This window comes from Aythya ferina, assembly GCF_964211825.1.
Source record: "Aythya ferina genome assembly, chromosome: 33".
Lineage (NCBI taxonomy): Eukaryota > Metazoa > Chordata > Aves > Anseriformes > Anatidae > Aythya > Aythya ferina.
Window position 1 is genome coordinate 1,161,964 of NC_140330.1, and position 19,997 is coordinate 1,181,960.

At 48.6% G+C, this 19,997-nt stretch overlaps 2 protein-coding genes across 3 annotated transcripts; one reads left to right on the plus strand and one right to left on the minus strand.

Annotated features, from left to right (window-relative positions):
• Positions 1 to 3,201: 3,201 nt before the first annotated feature.
• Positions 3,202 to 5,017, minus strand: CHCHD5 (coiled-coil-helix-coiled-coil-helix domain containing 5). Of its 2 annotated transcripts, none has more exons than XM_084501686.1 (4): positions 4,909 to 5,017; positions 4,712 to 4,837; positions 4,442 to 4,593; positions 3,202 to 3,664 (listed from the first exon to the last, which is right to left on the minus strand). In XM_084501686.1, coding segments are annotated over exons 1-3 (279 nt in total). In that variant the 5' UTR covers positions 4,911 to 5,017; the 3' UTR covers positions 3,202 to 3,664; position 4,442. The 2 variants fall into 2 exon arrangements, with proteins under 2 accessions (XP_084357812.1, XP_084357811.1); XM_084501685.1 differs by having other exon boundaries at positions 4,697 to 4,837; positions 4,909 to 4,956.
• A 75-nt stretch (positions 5,018 to 5,092) lies between these two features.
• On the plus strand, positions 5,093 to 19,880 carry ATP13A1 (ATPase 13A1). The gene is made up of 26 exons (XM_084501687.1): positions 5,093 to 5,449; positions 5,972 to 6,061; positions 6,368 to 6,558; positions 6,908 to 6,980; positions 7,280 to 7,435; positions 7,844 to 7,913; positions 8,538 to 8,644; positions 9,270 to 9,399; positions 9,666 to 9,721; positions 10,356 to 10,482; positions 10,755 to 10,892; positions 11,383 to 11,503; positions 12,141 to 12,298; positions 13,062 to 13,237; positions 13,528 to 13,638; positions 14,164 to 14,289; positions 14,645 to 14,753; positions 15,340 to 15,539; positions 15,904 to 16,000; positions 16,385 to 16,566; positions 16,887 to 17,001; positions 17,293 to 17,489; positions 17,928 to 18,070; positions 18,651 to 18,762; positions 18,984 to 19,127; positions 19,476 to 19,880. Exons 1-26 carry the CDS (start codon positions 5,132 to 5,134, stop codon positions 19,584 to 19,586), a joined length of 3,558 nt encoding a protein of 1,185 aa, XP_084357813.1. The 5' UTR covers positions 5,093 to 5,131; the 3' UTR covers positions 19,587 to 19,880.
• The last annotated feature ends 117 nt before the right edge of the window (positions 19,881 to 19,997 follow it).

Here is a 19,997-nt window from a genome sequence, read left to right on the forward strand (position 1 = left end):
AACATGTCATGATTGGCATCCAAGGCCCCACAGAAAGACGGAGGGTAAGTGAAAACAGAGCTGACAGCCAGGTTGCTTAAACTACCAGCCAAAATGCACAGCTGCCTGAAAACAAGCGTTGAGAGCAACTAAAATTGAAGAAAGCACAGGACCAGGAGACTGAGGGAGAACGGAAAAGCCCATGCCAGAAGTCACAGGACTAGAGACACAAGGACTTGGTGAACGATGGAGTGTTTGCCCTCAAAAGTCTGACACTGCCTTCCCAGTCCTCAGGCATCTCAGAGCTTGGTCCTCTGGGTTCTTCTCCTCGCTGTTGCAGTGGTTTGGTGTTTATTTCGGCTATTTTGTGTTCATGAGGATGTGAGAGGTTCAATCTAGAAAAATCCTGGTCTCAATCTTTTTTTTTTTTCTTTTTTTTTTCTTTTTTTTTTTCCCGCCCCTAAGCCTCCCACTCTGGGTAAGACAGGCTTATTCACTTATTGATTTCAGCCACTCGGCGTTAATTTAGCCGAGTCTTTGCAGCCTTTGGAGATCAAGCTGAACCTACCAGCTTGATTGACTGCCTGAGGTCTTCTTCCCCTTGCTTGGCTTTATGTCAGTGTCTGTCCTACCTGTAACTGCTTCCTGCGCTCGTTTCCACAGCCCTGGCCTAACCAAACCCAGTGGTGTGAGGTGTTTTCATCTTCCTGCAGTACAGGAACAACAACAAAAAAAAAATGCTTCCCAGGTCCCCAATTCTTGTTCCAGGTTTTTCAGACCTCTGCCTTGGCAATTTGCACCTTGGGAAAGATAACGGAGCAACCGATGCTCCTTTTAGGAAGCGTTTGCATGGCTGCATTTCCAATGACAGGACTAGAAAATTGGATTTGGAAGAGCTTTTTCCTACACTTCCAGGGACTTGCCCTCTGCATCTGGCTTTGCCCTATTTCCAGCTTCTATCACACACCCACAGCCCTTCCCTCACGTTTGCCAACGCCAACAACTGCAGTAATTGCTGTTCCATTTTTATTCCAGCAGCCAGCAAGAACAGGTAGCCCCTGCAGTTAGAAAAAGAGCTGCAAAACTCCTGCTCCGTGCTTAGGAGAGGGCCTAGCCTCAGCCTGCTCCAGCACGCAGCTACAGATTCCCTTCAGGCTCAGAAGCAAAACACTCCTCGGCTTCTTCCAGCCATTTTCTGGCACAGCCACTTGCAGGGAAGAAAATTGCTGATATTCCCTTTGCTTTTCGCAACGTTTGCCAAATTTGCCAAGGCTACAAATTGATTCAGCCTAGAAACTCTTCCCAGGGTGCTGGTAAACTGGAGAAAACACCGATTTCAAACCACAGCCCCCACCCCAAGATCTCCCTCCACAGGGAGGTTCTGTCCCAGTTCTCTGTTATGTGACATTTGGGTAGCGAAAGCTGCACGAGGACGTTCTTTATTCAGAGTAAAACTTGCAGCTGCCTCACCAGTTTGTTCTCAGAAAGCCTTTATCTCCTCGATTGCACGCAGAAGCAGGATGGAGCAGCATCTTCCTCTGCCCCCTCTCGCTAGGAATGAATTTACTGAACCCCACAAGCGTTTGGCTGCTCGATGGCAGTGGCAGCTCAGCGGTTAACGCGCCTGAGCAAGTAATAATAGAGCAGCTCAGGCTCCTGAGAAGGAGGAGACATACCCAGGCTTAAGAGGGGGCCCACTGCACCTTAAACATAATGAAAAATGGCTTTTCTGCTGACAGGCTGACATTTCAATACAATGTCAACAACATGTAAAGCACCTTCGCTCCCGTCTAACGGCACCCTTAATAAAGCCATTCACGCCACAGACATTTCTGACTAATAGGGTCCTGCCCAGAACAAATAAATTTCAAAAAGATTTCTCCTCCTTTTCTGGTAGCACTTGCCTCCTCTAAATTCACTTTGAAGCAAAGCTACCGTCACCTGTTTCTCTCAGCTTTTCCACCAGGAAATAAAACATGCTTTATCTTTACTTTTTTTTTTTTTTTTCTTCCTACATTTGTGGCATTTGATAAAAGGAAACAAAGTGGGTTTTGCATACATGTTGTTAGACAACGACCCAGCATCCAGACACACTTTGAATCTCATCACTGCTGAATTGCAGCCATGCCGACGGCCAGCTTCATGAGTCAGGCTCTGCTAGAAGCTGGAACAGATCAACTTCAATCTGCTGCCCCTCTCCCCAAAGGAGTTAAACTCTGCCCAACTGGAAAATGCTAAGTGATGTTTGCCAAACACCACAGGCTCAAAGGCAAAAGCTTGGACTTGTGCCTGGCTGAAGCACGGCTAAAGATTAATGTGTCCCAGGAAGGGGGTAAGAACCCCTGGGAACCAGGTCAAAGCCAAGGTTCCTGCTCCATGCCTCACCCTCAGGGGGACAAAAACCTCACGCTGAAAACACAGCAAAGCTGTGCCATGCTTTCAAAGACTGCTGGTGCTGTACATGACACTTTCTGCATGTGCTCTGCTGGCTGCACACTTCGGGAAATTGTTGGTTTGTGGTTCCCTGTAACTTTTCTGGAAGCTGCTACTCTGGACAGCAGCAAAGCCCTCGCTGTGAAGCTCAGCAGACGTTGTGTTGTGTAAGCAGGCCGTAGCAGCTCGTTTCTCCTTGTAGCTGGCCTGCGAGTATCCCAAAGGACTTTCTAAACCTCAGAGACCTACTTTTTGCTGGGGGGTGGTTCTCAGTCCCACCTTACACACTGCACATCAGCAGACCCACAGCAGTTTTCAGCCACCAGCATGCTGGAGGAGAGCCACAGCTTGCGGTGCCTCTGCAGAGTGCTCACAGGTCTCATGAGCCCTGGCTCTTAATCCATTCCCTGTAAAACCAGCGATTTTTACATCGTTGTATATTTTTCTCCCCACCAGTTACAGCCCAGAAACCGCCTTTACTTCTAGCTGGGCTCTTTGTCCCCCTGTGTGAGAACACCAGTGGTGGCCCGCCCTTGCACTGAGAGATCATTGTGCCGTCGATAGAGCAGTGGGGTTTGAGGAAAGCTCTCGAGTCCACGCTTATTCTGCCGTCTCTGCTGGCAGGAAGACTCCCTCTGCTGTTCTAAAACAGCAGAAGAGCCAGGGCACCCCCAAAACTGGGAGCTGCACAGCAAATTTTCAAGCAGGGACCTTTGTGGTCAAGGCAACATCACCGTAGGCAGTCCAGCTCTGAGGGCAGCTTCCATCATCAGGGGGAAAAGCCAGAACTGGCCTTTGATCTTCAGGAGTGACTTTTATTGGGACGAAGGAAAATACTGTACTTAATTATCAAAGAAATTGTTGAATACAGACTGCAGAAAAAAAAAGAGGTAAAGGCTGATTTTAGCTTTTGGTTCCTATTGAAGTACATCTGCAGGTTGCTCGCTGATCCTTTGGTGTTCAACACAGCTCTGTAATTTTTTAATTATTTTTTTTACTTACAAAGCTGCTAAGGGCATGGAGCACCAGCAGAGAAAACCCAGTGTTAGCAGCACACAAGTGCCAGCAGATCGGGAATGCTCTGACAGCCGTGTCAGAGTCCAGCTGGTTGTTGAAGACAAGCACCAAGAGAACCACGTCGCAGGGCTGCACTCAGAGGGGAGCAACAACCCAACTGAGCATTGGAATGAGACTCCAGAGTACAGAAAGTTTTCATTCACTCCTGAGGATGAACATTAATTCCGAGGATCCCCTATAAAAAAGAACAAAAAACAAACAGCACAAATAAAAGAATCAGGTATGCAACACCCCAGTCATGAGGCAGAGTAAGTTACCTTTTCAGGTGACAGGAGGATGTCACAGTAACTCTGTTCCTATACACTTAGTAGCAAGTTATTTGCTTTAATGTAGCTCCACAGAAATTTACAGGACCTTTATCACAGTGCTGTGTGCTGCAGCCTGACCCACCCAACAAACCCATTCTGCATATATTACCATGCAAACCTGACGACCCAGTCGATTAATCGAGCTGGACCAATTAAACCAAGACTACTTTCATCCCAGGGTCTTTCACCACAGGGCAGCGCCTCAGTCCAACATAAAATGACCATTTGGAAAAACAAACTGCTGCACTTGTGGTCACAAACGGAGGAAATACTTCCCCTGATGAACCACACCAATGGGTTTAACCTTGATATAATTTCCTGCTCTGCGTTCAGAGTAGCTGGGGTTGGAAGAGCCCTCGCAGATCACCTGGCTCTGACACCACCCACTAGATCAAGTTGCTCAGGGCCTTGAGCACCTCCAGGGATGGGGCCTCCACAGCCTCTTTGGGCAACCTGTTCCAGTGCTTTATGTTTCTTGGGAGGACTCTAGGTCAGAATTAACAAGGGGAGGGAGAGAAACAAAGGTGCAAGCAGAATTTGGGCTGGCCTATTGCGATGTTGCTGGGCTGGCTGATAGCAGCACAGCCGTTCCAGCTGCTTAAGTGAGAGAAATGGAGCGTGGAGCCCCCGCAGCCCCCACTCACCTCACGCAGCGACCTTCACCTGCTCGGCGCAGCGCAGGAAGGCGGCGACGTGCTCGCTGCACTTGCCCACGGCGGCCTCGTTCTCCTGCAGGCACCTCTCGAAGGCGGCGAAGGGCTCGGCGCAGTCGCTGCGGATCCTCCTGACGATGGGGCTGCGGGGACACCCCGGCACCCTCAGCCCCCGGCCTCCCCCTACCCCCCTCACGGCCTGGCCTGGCCTGGCCTCCCCCCTTATCCCCCTCGCCCCTCACTCACTGCGCGGAGGCGCACCGGGAGATGCCGAGGCGGAGGCTGTAGCAGTCCCGCTGCCACGAGGCCGGGCTGGCGGCCACGCAGCGCCCGTACTGCTCCAGCTCGCTGCGGCAGTACCGCGCCGTCACCTCCAGAGCCGCCTCCCTGCGGGGCGACACCGGAGTGAGCGCGGCGCGGCCCTGCCCGCTGCCCCCCTCCGCCGCCCCTCTACTCACATCCCGCCGCTTCCTCCTCAATGCGCATGCGCCGCCGCCTCTCCCTCCCTTCTGCGCATGTGCCCTCTCCTTGCACGGCCGCCAGGCTGACAACGCGCATGCGCACTCTTCGCTGCTCCCCCCTCCTGCTGTACGCCCCCTCCCCTCCATAGTGCGCAGTGCGCGTGCGCGCCGCCTCGCGGCCCACACCCGGAAGCGGAAGCGCGCCGTTGCTAAGGGGAAAATGGCGGCGGCCGGCCCGGCTGCGGGCCCCGCGGACGAGCTGGTCTCGTCGGTGACGCTGTACCGCCGGCGGCCGCGGCTCCTCCACGGCACCGTGCTGCCCTTCGTGGCGGGGCTCTACCCGGCCTGGTTGTGGCTGTGGGGGCCGCGGGTGTGGGCAGCGTGGGGCGAGGAGGAGGCGGCGGCGGAACACCGGGAGGGCCCCGCGCCCCCCGAGGCCGCGCTGCTGACCCTGGCCGCCATCGGCGTGCTGCATCTGCTGACGGCGCTCTCGGGGCTCTGGTCGGTGCACGCGCACTGCGCGCTCACCTGCGTAAGGGTGAGTCCCCGGCGCGGTGCTGGCCGCGGGGCCGGGCCGGGAGGAGCTGCCTCAGGCCCCCAGGGAGGTGCGGTGGGTCGCTGTGCACCGAAACGTCGCCGTTTCGCTTGGTCCAACCCAAATCTGGGGTGATTTGAGTGTTGAGAGCAGGGTTGGCTATCTTTGTGACCGTCAGGCCCTTTGCCCTTCCGTGAGGGGCGATTCCCATGCATTCGTGGCAGTCGTTGTTTCAGCCGTGCCTCACTGTGCGTGGTGTCTGCCAATAAAATGTTGGCTTATAATTTCTTAGCATAGTCATAAGTTGGGGGCAACCCTACAGATAACACTAATTGGTGGGTTTCTGTTTTGAGGAGGGATTATGATACCCCAAATGTCCCCGATTGTCATGCTTTTGGTCTGCAAAAACACCTTGCTGCATGGATTTCTTTACTTTTTGTGCCTTAACATGGTCATAAAACATTTCTTCCTGTCTCTCAGAGTATTATAGTCTTCTTTACGATGTGCGTATTGTGTGTGTTTCAGGAACCTAGTCCTAAGAAAGCCACGTTAGCTAAAGTTGTGCCAACCCCAAATAACGGATCTGTAGAACTAGTGCCGCTCCACAGAGACCAGGTAAGGACGTGGCCATTGCAAGCAGAACTGATATCCATCACATGCCAGAAAACGGAATTTTTATGTCAAATATGCAGACCTCTTGCCTGACTTTTCTTAGCTCCTAACTTAACTTCTTGGGGAAACATCAGCTGCAGTCAGTCACAGGTGGGGATGTTGGAGATTGCACTTTATTTCCTGTTGTCTGTACCACAAGCAGAATCATACAAGAATTAGAGATGTGAGGGATTGGGAGTTCTTTTCCTTTTTCAGCTGTAAAGTGAGGTTTTTGATGTGTATTCAATTGTTGTTTTTTCCTCTTTACAGGATGAGGATGGGCAGGAAGCTCTTTCCTTTGAATTTCAGAAAATCAAGTACTCGTATGAAATAAACGGCAAGAAACAGTTTCTTCCTGTAGCTTTCCCTGTGGAGCATCCCCTGTGTTATTACCAGAACGCCCGAGGCTATCAGGAAGACAAAGAGATACGAGCAGCTGAGAAGAAATATGGCACAAACAAGTGAGTTTTCCAGGCACAGATCTGTCTTTTCAGAGTGAGAGGGGACCAAGGTATCTCAGTGTGTCAGTAACCAAGGGGTAGAACTACAATCCTGGTGCTGATTTTCAAATGCTTGCTCCTGGCACTTCTTTTGCATGTGTGAAACTTATTTAAGGCCTTAGAACAGTGTCAGACCAGACTGGGGATGGAAAAGAATTAGGGGTAGCAAAGTGGCTGAGACAAAGTAGCTGAGAAGAGGGAGATTGTGGATACTGTGAAACAGCCTGGACTGACACCAAGTGGCTTTGGGGTTGGGCTGTTGTCCAGAGTTGAAAACTTCTAGGTTAATACGGATTCAATTCTTTCCCAGGGCTGAGATGGTGGTGCCAGAGTTCTTGGAACTCTTTAAAGAAAGAGCTACAGCTCCATTCTTCGTCTTTCAGGTAAAATGAGGAGACGTAAAGGGCTGTAAATACTTTGTCCTGTTACAAATTGAAAAAAATCCTTATAACCCTGGTTTGAGCATCGGAATTAGTTTCATAAAATCAAAAGTACGTGCTGTTCTCACACCCTTAGAATGATTTTATTTGCCTGTTGTGGGAGTGAGCCTGTTTTTCCCTAATGAGTTATTACAATTAAATGCATACCAAATTAGCTGGGGAAAAAAAAATAACTGGAAATGGAAGGCTTTTGTTGTCTGAGTGAGATTAGAACAACTTCTGCATTGTTTTTCTCCCTGCAGGTGTTCTGTGTGGGTTTGTGGTGCCTGGATGAGTACTGGTATTACAGCGTTTTCACCCTCTCCATGTTGGTTGCATTTGAAGCTTCCCTGGTCCAGCAACAAATGAGAAACATGTCAGAGATCCGAAAAATGGGCAACAAGCCATACATGATCCAGGTAATCAGAATTAGAGAAGGAATGGTCACAAACACTGGAAAATTGGTGCTTGGCAGTGAGACCAAGAGCCTAGAAATGGGAAAGATCATCACTGGCTGAGAATCTTCTTTCTAAAAGGAACAAAAGTCCAGTGTAAATGGGATAAATTCTTGCTAGTTTAGTCTGAAATTCTTCTTCTTTTCATTCTGTTAATTCTTAAGGTTCTGGCTTTATTTTCTATTATATGTTCTTTCATGGTTGGGTTGTTTTGTTTGTTTTTTTTTGGATTAGCTTGCTTTGCATAAAGTTCTTGACAGAGCTCTCTTTCAGCTGGCTTGCTGTTTCTTTTTCCCATCTTTTTTCACTGTCCTTTTTGACTACGCAGATGCATGCAGGGCTTCTCAAAGTGCTTTTTTTTTTCCCCTGCAGGTTTACAGAAATCGGAAGTGGCGACCCATTTCCAGCGATGAGATTATTCCAGGGGACATCGTTTCCATTGGTAATGGCTTGCATGATGGTTGTAATCAAATTCTTGTTTAAAATCAGCTTCCTTTTGGTGTGTGAGGTTGCACAGGGAATAAAAATGTAACAGTCTTGGTTAGGTGCTCTTGGGGACTTTGGTTTTTAAATGTCACGATTCAAGGGTCTGAGGGATTGATCCTTGGGCTGGATCTCTTGGACTTTCTACTGTCTTGAAGAAAGGTAAACACCGAGATCAGTCAGCTGCAGGTTCCTACCTCAGTTTAGGATTGTGAAGGTGAAGAGTTCCCTTCCTCCCAGCGATATCTTCCTTGAATAGAACAGGGAAGGAAGTGCAGGTCTCTGTCTTAACCGTACATTCTTTTTGAGGTTGTATTACCTCAGGATGCGTTCCCAGTTCAATGGGAACTAAGTGACTTCATTTTGAAACTTTCCCGGCCTGAATAAAGTCCTAACCTTCAAAGCCTCTTATTTCTCAGCAATGTGGAGTCAACTGAGAGACATTAGCCCTTGAGTAGTTTGGACCTTTAACAATCTTCTTTATCTCAGCTAAACTGAAGGAGAGCTGTTCCCTCCCAGCCAGATAGCCACGCAGTAGTTATTTCTGCCTTCAAACTTCTGTGTTCTCTTGTATTAATTGCAGGCCGATCTCCTCATGAAAATCTAGTGCCATGCGATGTGCTGCTGTTACGTGGAAGGTGTATTGTAGACGAAGCTATGCTGACAGGAGAGTCCGTGCCACAGATGAAGGTCTGTGTGAAGCATCTTCTTCGTTGTCCCTTGTTGCAACCTAGAAAAGTAAAAAATAATTCAAGCCACTGGAGTAGCTGTGAATGCAAATGAATCTCCTTGTGTGAATGCTGGCTCAGGCAACCTGGTTTGTTTGTTATCAACTCCCTATCAGTGATTGATGTTCTCTGGTAAATGAGAAACAGAATGCCTGTTTTGTCTGGCTGTGTCTCCAGCCTTTGAGCCTGAACTGCAATGTGGGCACGGCATCGCCCTCCTACGCATTCCCCCCAGTCTGGATTCTTTCGGCTGGGTAGAGGTGGGAGGAACAAGTGTAAAGCACTTCAAAACCCTGCACCTTCCTTCTTTTTGTGCCAGTGAGTGACTTAAAAATGATAAAGTAGTGCTTACAGAGCCTCCCTTGCTAAATTCACTGTGCCAAGGGTGAACTAGTCCTCTGAAACCAGAATTTCCACAGGAACCAGGCTATAAATCAGAAACTGAATGACACGTTCGTGTCTAGATTCAGTTTAGGCCACCTGTGGCTGAAGTGAAGCTGAGAACATCTCGTGTGAGATAAAAGAAAGCAATGCTTGAAGATTACTTTAGATAGCTGTGAATCTGAGATCTGCCTGTTGTCCTGCAGGAGCCTGTGGAGGATCTCAATCCAGAGCACATCTTGGACATGCAGACAGATGCCCGGTTACACATCATATTTGGGGGAACAAAGGTGGTGCAGCACATCCCGCCCCAGAAAGCCAGCACAGGACTGAAACGTATGTACCTGCACAAGTTCCCTCCAAGAGGGCACGTAGTATGCTCACAGGTTTATTTCATGTGGCTTGGTGCAACTTTTGAAGGTGGTTATTGAGTTAAATCTCCTTGGCCCTGCTTACTGTGATTCTTAGACTGGTTTTCAAGTTGACTGTATCCCCTTGTAAGTGAGAGGAGGGTGTAGTTTCAAGTGTATTCTTTCTGAGATAAACCTTTAAAAGATTTGCAGTAAACTTACTGTCTTCATTCCTTCCTGCTGCTGTTCCAGCTGTCGATAATGGATGTGTGGCATATGCTCTGAGGACAGGCTTCAACACATCTCAGGTAAGACGTGAATGTGCCTTCTCGCCTCTGCCTTGTCAGTGATGCTGGTTCTGTTGTTTAGTGCTTTGCTATAAGGAAATCCTCACGAAATACAGCGGTGGAAAATATAAATCAGGGCATCAAAACTGCTTGTTTGGTTGGAAGAGGGATAAATAAAGTTGGTCTCTGGCACTCTGTCCTGTGTGCGCCAAGTAAGCTGTCTGATGTTTGATGCAGAAGCTTGGGAGTCAGCATTCAGGGCTGGTCTTGTGACTGGCAACGTTCTGTGTACATGCTTAGCTCCTGGTTATCCCTGTTTGTGTAACAGTAATTGTCAGGAAGGGGTAACTGGGGTGTGTTTGCAGAGGCTAGAGATGTGAATGTGAGCTTCTTAGGAGTCAGTTCAAAATTTAAGACTGATTAAAAAGCTATAGTGAACTTAAGTGGCTTAGGAGTGGGTTTATTTTTTAAATAGATTAATTGTGGGTGGCTCTAGGCTGATGGCTATTAAGAGGTTCTCAGAACTGGGAATACATTTCAGGCTCTGGCACCAGCATACCAGAGCGTAACTTTAAAATTGGGTTTCATACATATTTGTAACAAACCACTGCATGCTGCAGAGATAGCTTCTTGCACTGAAGGCTGTTCTTCTCAGGGGAAATTGCTACGTACAATCCTCTTTGGGGTGAAGAGAGTGACAGCCAATAACTTAGAGACCTTCATTTTCATCCTGTTCCTGCTGGTCTTTGCCATTGCTGCTGCAGCATACGTCTGGATTGAAGGTGAGCTTTCTTCTTGCCTCTTCCAGGTGTCTGCACAGGAGTTGTACCAAAGCTTGTGGGAAGGACAGTTGACGTAATTTCTGAGAGTTACAATAGCTGGGTTGGGCTGCTCCAGTGTTTCAGTGTAGGGGCCCAGACTGCATTCTGGATGCTTTTCTTGCCCTCCCACAGCTCTTCCTAGGTAGGTGTGCTTCTTTGTGCTATTTGTCTTAGTTCTGTGGGGCACACAGTCGAAGGACGAGGAGTTACAGCTCTCCTGTCTCATCCTATAGGCACGAAGGATCCTAGCAGGAATCGGTACAAGCTCTTCCTCGAGTGTACTTTAATACTGACTTCGGTTGTCCCACCTGAACTTCCCATTGAACTCTCTCTGGCTGTCAACACCTCCCTCATTGCCTTGGCCAAGCTTTGTAAGTACCAAGCCTAAACACAAAACCAAAAATCAGACTGCTTTCTTGCACCTGGAACTGTGGGGGACATTGATGAGAAAATGGGTGTGAGATTGCTGTAGTCTCCTCATTTCTACGCTGTAGCAGTATCTGATGTGGGTTTTGGAGCTGGTCTGTGAGGTTTAAGCCCCCCTCTCAAATGCAAGAGCCTAGGAGGGGTATGTTTTGAAGTGGATCCAAAGTAGCTGAACCAAAATATTTACATGAAAGCCTGCTTGCTCAACAGTTCTGCACTGAGCAGGTTCCTGTATGCGGATTAGGAAGGTCAGGGGCTTCTGTGTTGAACTATGCTGCTATAACTTCGTGTCTGTTCTGGTTTTAAACACTACAAGGCTTCAGAGCGGAGAGCTGAACACCATGTTTATAGCTTCTGTCCTGTGATAAAAGCTGCTGATCTGTCCTGGCGTTGTTGTAGCTGATGTGTCACAGACTTTCCTCTGCTCTCTTCTAGACGTGTACTGCACAGAGCCCTTCCGCATCCCCTTTGCAGGCAAGGTTGAAGTTTGCTGCTTTGACAAAACTGGAACGTTAACCAGCGATCACCTTGTAGTGAGAGGAGTAGCTGGGCTCAGGTAGGTGATTGTTGTTAGAGTGACTTGCTGTGTTTTGGGCTTTGGGCACGGCAGCACTCCTCAGGCACAGCTGAAATCACGGTGGGGAAGGGAAGAAATTCAGAGATTCAGAGAGTGAAAGAAGTGGATTGAACTGGAAGGGGAGAGGGTTGTTAGTCTCTGGCAACAACACTCAAAAACAGGCTTCCTGACCTCTGGATTTCAAAATGTAATTGCCTCAGGGGATTTCTCACACAGAGTTTTTATGCAGCTGATGTATTTGCAGCCTTGCTGTGTGGTAGCATGCTGCCTTCTCGTTCACTGCCCTAATGAACTGTGCTAGAAAGCTAGACGCCACAGCAGAGGGATCTCTTGGCCCTTTGATTCTGCAGTAACTTAAACGTGTTAGTTCAGTCTTCTGTTTTGCGTGTTCTGCTTGAATCAAGTTTGCTCTGGAGAACTGGCAAAAATTACAGGGTTTGGCGCTGTTTGCAGTTGAGACAGAGCCAGGTTTCCCATGGCTTTGATCTTGCCATGAGAAGCTCTGCTGTTTACTGTGTTAGAGTAGAATTATATTTTTTTCTGGGAAAAATTCCAGGGTTTGTTTGAGATAATGTGAATGGGTCTGCTAACATGGGCAGTCTCTTTTATGCTGCAGGGATGGGAAGGAAGTGACACCAGTATCTGACATTCCTGTAGAAACCCACCGAGCGATTGCTACTTGCCATTCACTTGTACAGTTGGATGACGGGACACTGGTGGGAGACCCGTTAGAGAAGGCAATGTTGATGGCTGTGGACTGGACCCTGACCAAAGGTAAAACCTTCGTGTGTTTGTTTTGGGAGGGTTGATGATAACGCTGTTTTTTGTCGGTCGGTTTGAGCATGAAATTATCTGGTCTCTGGAGATCTCCTGTGCCTCATGCTGGCTTTCTGTAGATCATGAATTTGATCTAGTGTGGTCACAGGAACTGGCTTGGGGCACTGGAAATCCTTGCACTGCGTGTCTCGGGGACAGCAAATAGTAAAAGGCTGTTCTCAGGACTGCAGATAATGCATTCTGCAACCAGTGTGCTTGGGTTGCTGCCTTTTGGTTCTAATTAAGCAAACCGCAAAATGGGGGTGTGACTGGCTAGTGAAGATCACAGTTGTGAAAACACGACAGTGTGTGTTTTTAGCACCGTCTGCGTGCAGTCTCTGGAGGTTTTCTGCTCTGCTTCCTTGGCTCTGGCACACACAAGTAACTAAAGTAAGAATCCTCTAGAAATCCTGAATGCATATCTCACCGAAACTCATGCTGTTGTGTTTTCTGCTTCTGGATTTTGACCTGTGATAAAACTATAATGGTGTAAATGCACCTTCAACCTTCTGCGTTGCTGTTTATATTAATGCACTTAGACATTCTGACTGGTTACGTCCTTTAATTCTTGGCATTAGAATTTCCAGCTTTGTATGCTTGTATTTAAGGAAGAAATTCTTATGATCTCGGTGATCTGTGGGTTCCTTTGGGACCTGAAGGGAGGGGTGTTGCTTTTGATACCGAGAAACCTTTCAGGATTTCCTGATCTGTTTGTTTCCAGATGAGAAAGTTTTCCCCAGAAGTATTAAAACTCAGGGACTGAAAATTCACCAGCGCTTTCATTTTGCCAGTGCCCTGAAAAGAATGTCTGTCTTGGCGTCGTATGAGAAGATTGGCTCGACTGATCTCTGTTACATTGCAGCTGTGAAAGGGGCCCCAGAGACGCTGCACAAAATGGTGAGCGCAGCTCTCTAGGAGAGGAAAAGCCTTCTCCAGCACGTGTGCTCGTGCTATTACACCTCAGTTTGTCCCTGCAAAGTCTGGAGCCTGAATACAGGACATAGCTCTTCTGCAAGACAAAATTCCATACTGAACCAATGCCTGAGAACAAACTCCACCAGGGAGTTTCAGTCTACCCAAATGTGCCTCTTTTCGCTCTCAGCATTATTTAATGTGAAATACTGGAATGTGCTACTGAATTGTGTTTGGAGCTGTATTAACGTGACTTTTCCCCACATCTCCTCTAGTTGTCTCAGTGCCCAAGCAACTATCATGCTGTCCACACAGAAATTTCGCATGAGGGGGCGAGAGTGCTGGCCCTTGGCTACAAGGAACTGGGGCACCTCACTCACCAGCAGGTACACCTCTCTTTTTAAACCTTCAAATTGAGCACCTGTGAAAGGAAGCAGATGGCATGAGCAGGGCTGCAGAAGAGTGAGGTCTCTTTTGGTTTGCTGTTGCCCAAAGTTGCAATAGTTGTGTTGATTTTACAATATGGATCTTCTGGGAAGATTGCAGCCTCTGCGTTGTGCTCCCAGCTTTGACTCCCTGTGTGTCATTGATTCATATTTTTTTTCCCCAGTTTGTAAAGCAGGGTCAACTCTTTTCCTTGTAGCAGCTGGGGAGAGGATTAGCACTGAACTTCTTAGCTGTGAACCTGTTACTGTGTGGGGATGGGCATGTGTAACTGTTCTCAGGGCCATCTCTGGGGCTTTGTCCCAAAGAATTCTGTCTGGTAGAGCAGCTGATGGGTTGCTCTGTGCATCTCAAAGCACCAGTTGTCTTTCTAGTGATGCTTTGATTGCCAGGAAGCACCCACAGGAAGAGCAGATTGCTGCTCTGAAGCACCAGGTAATGCTGCGGTTACTGATTTGCTTTGGCAGGTGCGAGAGATGAAGCGTGAAGCTTTGGAGTGTGACCTTAGATTTGCTGGATTCATTGTGGTTTCCTGTCCTCTCAAAGCTGACTCCAAATCTGTCATCAGGGAGATCCAGAATGCATCCCACCACGTAAGCATCAGCAGCATCCTGGCCTTTCTGGCAGACTTGGTATTCAGGAAGTGGAATTTCAGTGCCAGAAACCTTTGTGGAGTGAGGGCAAAGGCTTCCCTGTGATGAAGGCAGGGAAGCTTTGTGGATGTGAAGGCAGGGAAGCTTTGTGGATGTGATAATACTTTTATGATGGGATTTGCCTTGACCTAGAGAGAGGTGGCCTTTCTGCAAGGTGCTGCACAGAGCTACATCTCACAGGGAATGTGTCCAGCATGCCCGCTAGACAGAACTCTTTTCAGTGTAAAGGAGTTTCACCAAGAATGGCCACTTGCCTTCCCGGAACTCATTTTGACCTCTTGTTCTTTCCCTTCAGGTAGTGATGATAACAGGAGACAATCCTCTCACTGCCTGCCACGTGGCCAGGGAGCTCCACTTCCTCCAGAGGGAGCACACCCTCGTTCTGCAGCCTCCTGCGAGCAAAGGTGACTGATTCCATGCAGGAAAGCGTTCTGCATACTGGGGGACAGCAGCTAAAGCCCTCCTGGGATTGTATCAAAGTTAGCCACGTGACAGCAGTGTGGTTGCTTGATGCTGATAATGGAAGCTGCTCATTTGCTTTCCAGAGCCCCAGACAAACCTCTGTTCTTTGCCCCTTTCTTCTCTGAGTACTATGAGAGCTCTGCCAGCTCCTAACCAAGCCACCAGAGCACCAAAATTAACAAAAACAGCAGCAGCTGGAAGGTCTCTGTCCTGTGCAGATTCAGAGGCCAGAGCTGACACAATAGGAGTGAGCTTGTCCATCTGTTAAAGCACGGTGCAGCCGGGGGAAGCTGAGAGCACTGTGTCACTATCTGACTGCCAGGGGCTGCAGTGCAGGGAGTCCACATAAAGACTGCAGCTGGATGGGAGGCGGGGGTGTCACTGTCACAAGAAGCAGAGGGGCCTCGTGTCTTTCATGGCGAGGGGCTGCAGACAGCAGGGTTAGTGTACGTTGGGTGTCTGGGAGCGTTACTGACAGCCAGGCACCTCACAGGCACGTTCATGTCAAGTTTGTGCTTCTCTTTCCAGACTCCAGCTGGCAATGGCAATCCATCGATGGTGCTGTCGTGCTCCCGATCTTGCCAAGCTCCTTGCGAGAGCTGACCCAGCAATACGACCTGTGTGTGACCGGGGAAGGTCTCTCTCACTTGCAGTCTGTGAACAGACAGCAGCTGCTGAAACTCATACCACACATCCAGGTGTTTGCCAGAGTGGTGCCAAAGCAGAAGGTGAGGGGTTTCTGCTGGGGTAAAACCCAACTTTGGCAGGTTTGCCAGCAGGGCTTAACTGGTGCCTGGGAGCAACACAGATACTAGCACATGATTAGTGCTAAAGCTGCTTTCAACAAACCAGTGTAACCACTCCTGAAACCCATGCCAGCTGGCAGTGAGAACCAGAGATCAGGATGTGTCACATAGTGTTCCTAAAGACTCTCAAGCCCATTCTAGCTCTGCATGCATAAAACGATGCCTGAGGGTGAACCTTTTGGAGCCTGGGTGTGAGGCCAGCAAGTTCCTGCAGAACAGAAGCACTTGACCAAGACATGTAGATCACCCCAGGCTGCCAAGCCTCACTGCACAATTCTTCTTGCAGGAGTTTGTGATCACTACGTTGAAGAGCCTGGGCTATGTAACGCTGATGTGTGGGGATGGGACCAACGATGTTGGAGCTCTGAAGCATGCAGATGTGGGTGAGTGTGCATGCAGGACTCGTGTGGCCTCGTCTGAGTTTGGCTGGTGTTCCTGCACACAAAATTAGTGTTCATTTCTCTGGTGGTTTGCGGGCTGGGATTGATCTGAGCAACATCATTTGAAGAAGGATCTCTGTGCTGGTGGAATACTGCTGTGTGTATACAAGCAGGTAGTGGGAATTAGCTGCAAAGCATTTCCCTGGGAGAAAGATTCTTTGTGATTTATTTTTTTCAAAGCTTTGCTTCAGCAAGTGTAACCTGTCTGAAGTCTCTGTGTAACCAGCCTCTCACCTGGCTCCAGTTGGGATTTCTGTGTGGTAAAAATGCTCTGCTAGCAAAGGGATTACAACACTTCTCCCTACAGCTAATGTTTTGGTCTTTCAGGAGTGGCTCTGCTGGCAAATGCTCCTGAGAGACTGCCCGAACGGAAGAAGAGACCTCGAGATGGACCCAGTGATGGGAGGCCTCCGGTGCTGTCAATGGGGAGTGGGACTGTGAAGCCCACGTCCCGTGGTGCCAAGCACAGAGTCATGTCCCAAAGAGAGGAACAACTGGCCATCCAGAGGGTTGGTAACTAGGTGTTTAAGAGTGTTAACTTATCCTTGCTCTTGGTTCTTCCTCACGTTTACTGCTAATTCATGAGAACTGGAAATTGCAGGATGTACTGGGAAAAGACCAGCCTCTCTGGTCTCTTGTTATCCTGAAATGACAGAATTAATTTGGGCAGGGAAGATGCTGCTTTGCTAGACAGCTGCCGAGCTCCAAGAATGAAGATTTCTCAGCCTCACCTTGGAACTAGGGTGTGGGGGAGGATAGGGAAGACTGTCATCAGTCCAGGTTGTGAAAGAGAGGTGTGAATGTGTGTCTTTTTCTTACTGGCCTGCAGGAGCGGATTAGTCAGGTCCTGAAGGATTTGGAAGAGGAGCGTGTGCCAGTCGTGAAGCTGGGTGATGCCAGCATTGCAGCCCCCTTTACCTCCAAGCTCTCCTCCATTCAGTGCAGTAAGTGCATGGGGGTAGCTGAACAGTTGGTGTGGATCTCCATGTGTTCACATTCCTCGGTGAGAATAAGTCTGGATTTGAAAGAAGCCCCAGAGGGCGTGGGGTGGTGAGAAATGCTCCCAAACCCATGGCTTTGCCAGTTGGTTGTGTGCAGAAACCTTGTGGAGGGTTCTCAGACAGGGATGCTGTGTACTGCTCCTCTCTGCACTGCTTCAGAAGAGAAGACTGAGGGACAAAGCCCCCTGACTTGTTTTGTTTTGTTTCCAATCGCTGCTTCTTCTTGCTCCTTAGTCTGCCACGTGATCAAGCAAGGTCGTTGCACACTAGTGACAACACTCCAAATGTTCAAGATCCTTGCCCTGAACGCCCTGATCCTTGCCTACAGCCAGAGCGTCCTCTACTTGGAAGGGGTGAAGTTCAGCGACTTTCAGGCAACTCTGCAGGGTCTGCTGCTGGCTGGCTGCTTCCTTTTCATCTCCAGGTCAAAGGTACGGGGAGAACGTGCATTAGGACAGTGGCTGGTTGGCATCAGTCATATCAGAATTACTGGAGGAGTGCCTCTCTCCAAAATAAAACAGCGGTTTTAATAAATCAACAGCCCAGAATGCCCCAGGGGGGGAGGGTTTTAGTTCCACTGCATTTGGAAAACTCCCTAAGGCCAGTGCTTGCTTAAGCACTGCATCTTGTGGTTGTGGGCAGGCTGCTTTCTTCAGCTTTGGGAAGAAGTCGAAGAGGTGGGAAGGGTAATGCAGAGAAATGGTTCAATGGAAGCTGTTACCTGCACCACCCAAGATGTGGACCTTATGTTTGTTTGCATGAAGTGGAATCCTTGCAGGCATTTCCTGAGAAATTAGATTGTGCTGGACAACTGCACATAGGGATGGTCAGAACTGTTCTAGTCAACCCTGCTTGGTTTTTGCTCCCAGCCTCTGAAGACGCTGTCCAAGGAGCGCCCGCTGCCAAACATCTTTAACCTCTACACGGTTCTGACAGTGCTGCTGCAGTTCCTGGTGCATTTCCTCAGCCTCATTTACCTGTACCACGGTGCCCAGGTGCGCAGCGATTCCAAGTAAGTGTCTGTTCCTCCAGCACTGAACATGTTTTCTCCAGCTGCTGCTAAGCAGGAGGGTGGAAAAGACATCACAGTGCTCTTTCTCTGAATGCTCTGTTGAGCACACTGAGCGTTAGGAGTTGAAAATGTGCAGAGAAAGCGTGCTGTGCTGTACATTGAGTGTGCTGGCAGCAACCCAGCAGGGCAAGGATGATAGAAGTGGTGGGAATATGGTCTGTGATACCCTGCAGTTCCAGTGGTCTCCTGGCCCCAGACTGATGAGGTGGATTACTGGAAAGCTTTTTAAAAAAGCAAATAAAAAAAAAAACTTTTCCACTTGATTTTTGTTTTGTGGCCAAGAACCCCATGCTTAATTTTGCTTGCAGCATATGCAGCTCCACTCTCAGCTGTGCAAACATACGTGCGTGGGGGAGGGCTGCTGCTAATGGGAGCTACCAAAATTTGGGAATAACTTTCTGCTGGCCAGCAGAAGTTGTGCATAATTTAAATAAATCAATGTCAGTGGGGTGAGGCAAGGGAAACTGTTCCTGGTGATCCGGAGTCTGGTCCGCTGATGTTCAGCTTTGTTCTCTTTCAGACGGGAGGAGTTTGTAGATCTCTACAAGGAGTTTGAGCCCAGCCTTGTGAACAGCACTGTGTACATCATGTCGATGGCAATGCAGATGGCCACCTTTGCTATTAACTACAAGGCAAGTTGTGTTTACTTGCATCTCTAGTAGAACCGAAGGAGTGATTTTACAACTAAGATACCACAGAACAGAGCAATGTTCTTGCTTTTCTGCAGAGAAAAGCTCCCTCTCTTTGTGTCCCAAACCATGTCAGGAATTGCTCTATCCTCCAGCAGGAACATGTCACCAGTGGGTGAGCACAGTGTCACTTTTGCTCATGTTTCTTCCCTGCTGTGTTTCAGGGCCATCCTTTCATGGAAAGTCTGCAGGAGAACAAGCCTTTGCTGTGGAGCATCATCCTTTCAGGCCTTGCCATTGTGGGCCTGCTCACTGGCTCTTCTCCAGAGTTCAACGAACAGTTTGGCTTGGTAGAAATCCCTACCGAGGTGAGCAGGCAACATTTCTCTGTGCCTACTGCATTCCACACACAGTTTCCATGGGGAGAACAGGAATCAGTCTGTTTTCAGAAACTCTGAAGGAAGCTAAAGGGTTTTAGCAGACAATAACTTACAGGAATGCTAGCTACCCAGATAGCTTTAAGTAGAGAATGTGGTAGCAATCCTCCTGGAGCATTGGGGTAACTGTAGCATGCTGCAAAAGCAAGTTCAAGCCTCTGGTTAAGCGGTTGCTGCAGAGGTACTCTATTAAAGCGCCTCAGAGCAGAGGTTTTGTGCTGCTGGGACAGTCACTGGAGTGGGGGAGGAGAAGGGGCTAATCACCTGTTTGTTTCCTAGTTTAAGATTGTGATCACGGAAGTGTTGCTGGCTGACTTCTTCCTCGCCTTGTTAGTGGACCGAATTCTTCAGTTTCTGCTGGGGAGCGCAAAACTTAAAGTGCCTTCCTGAAACCGGTTACAAGGTCCTCGCCCCCAGCAGGGCTACACGAAGGACAGCACCCAGGGCCGTGTTTTGACATCACAAGAATCATCCTTACTGTTTTAACAATAACTCTGATCCTGTTCAGAAACAGACATGGGGAAGCTTTCTTCCGTATCCCGTGGAAACCACCTCTGTGAAACAAGACCTGACTTTTTAATGTTTCCGGGACACACCACCACCTGTCGGGAGTTTTGTACTGCCCTGTTTGAGGAAACGTTTACAGAATTTGGTTAACTAAATCAAAATCGATGTATTTTGAAACATGTTTGGAACTTCCTTTGTGGGGCTGAAAGCTTTGTGATGTTTTTAAAAGACTGTGAGACAAAGCACAGGAGCAGATCAGCAGTAAACTAAAGATTAGGGTCAAAGGCAGGAGTT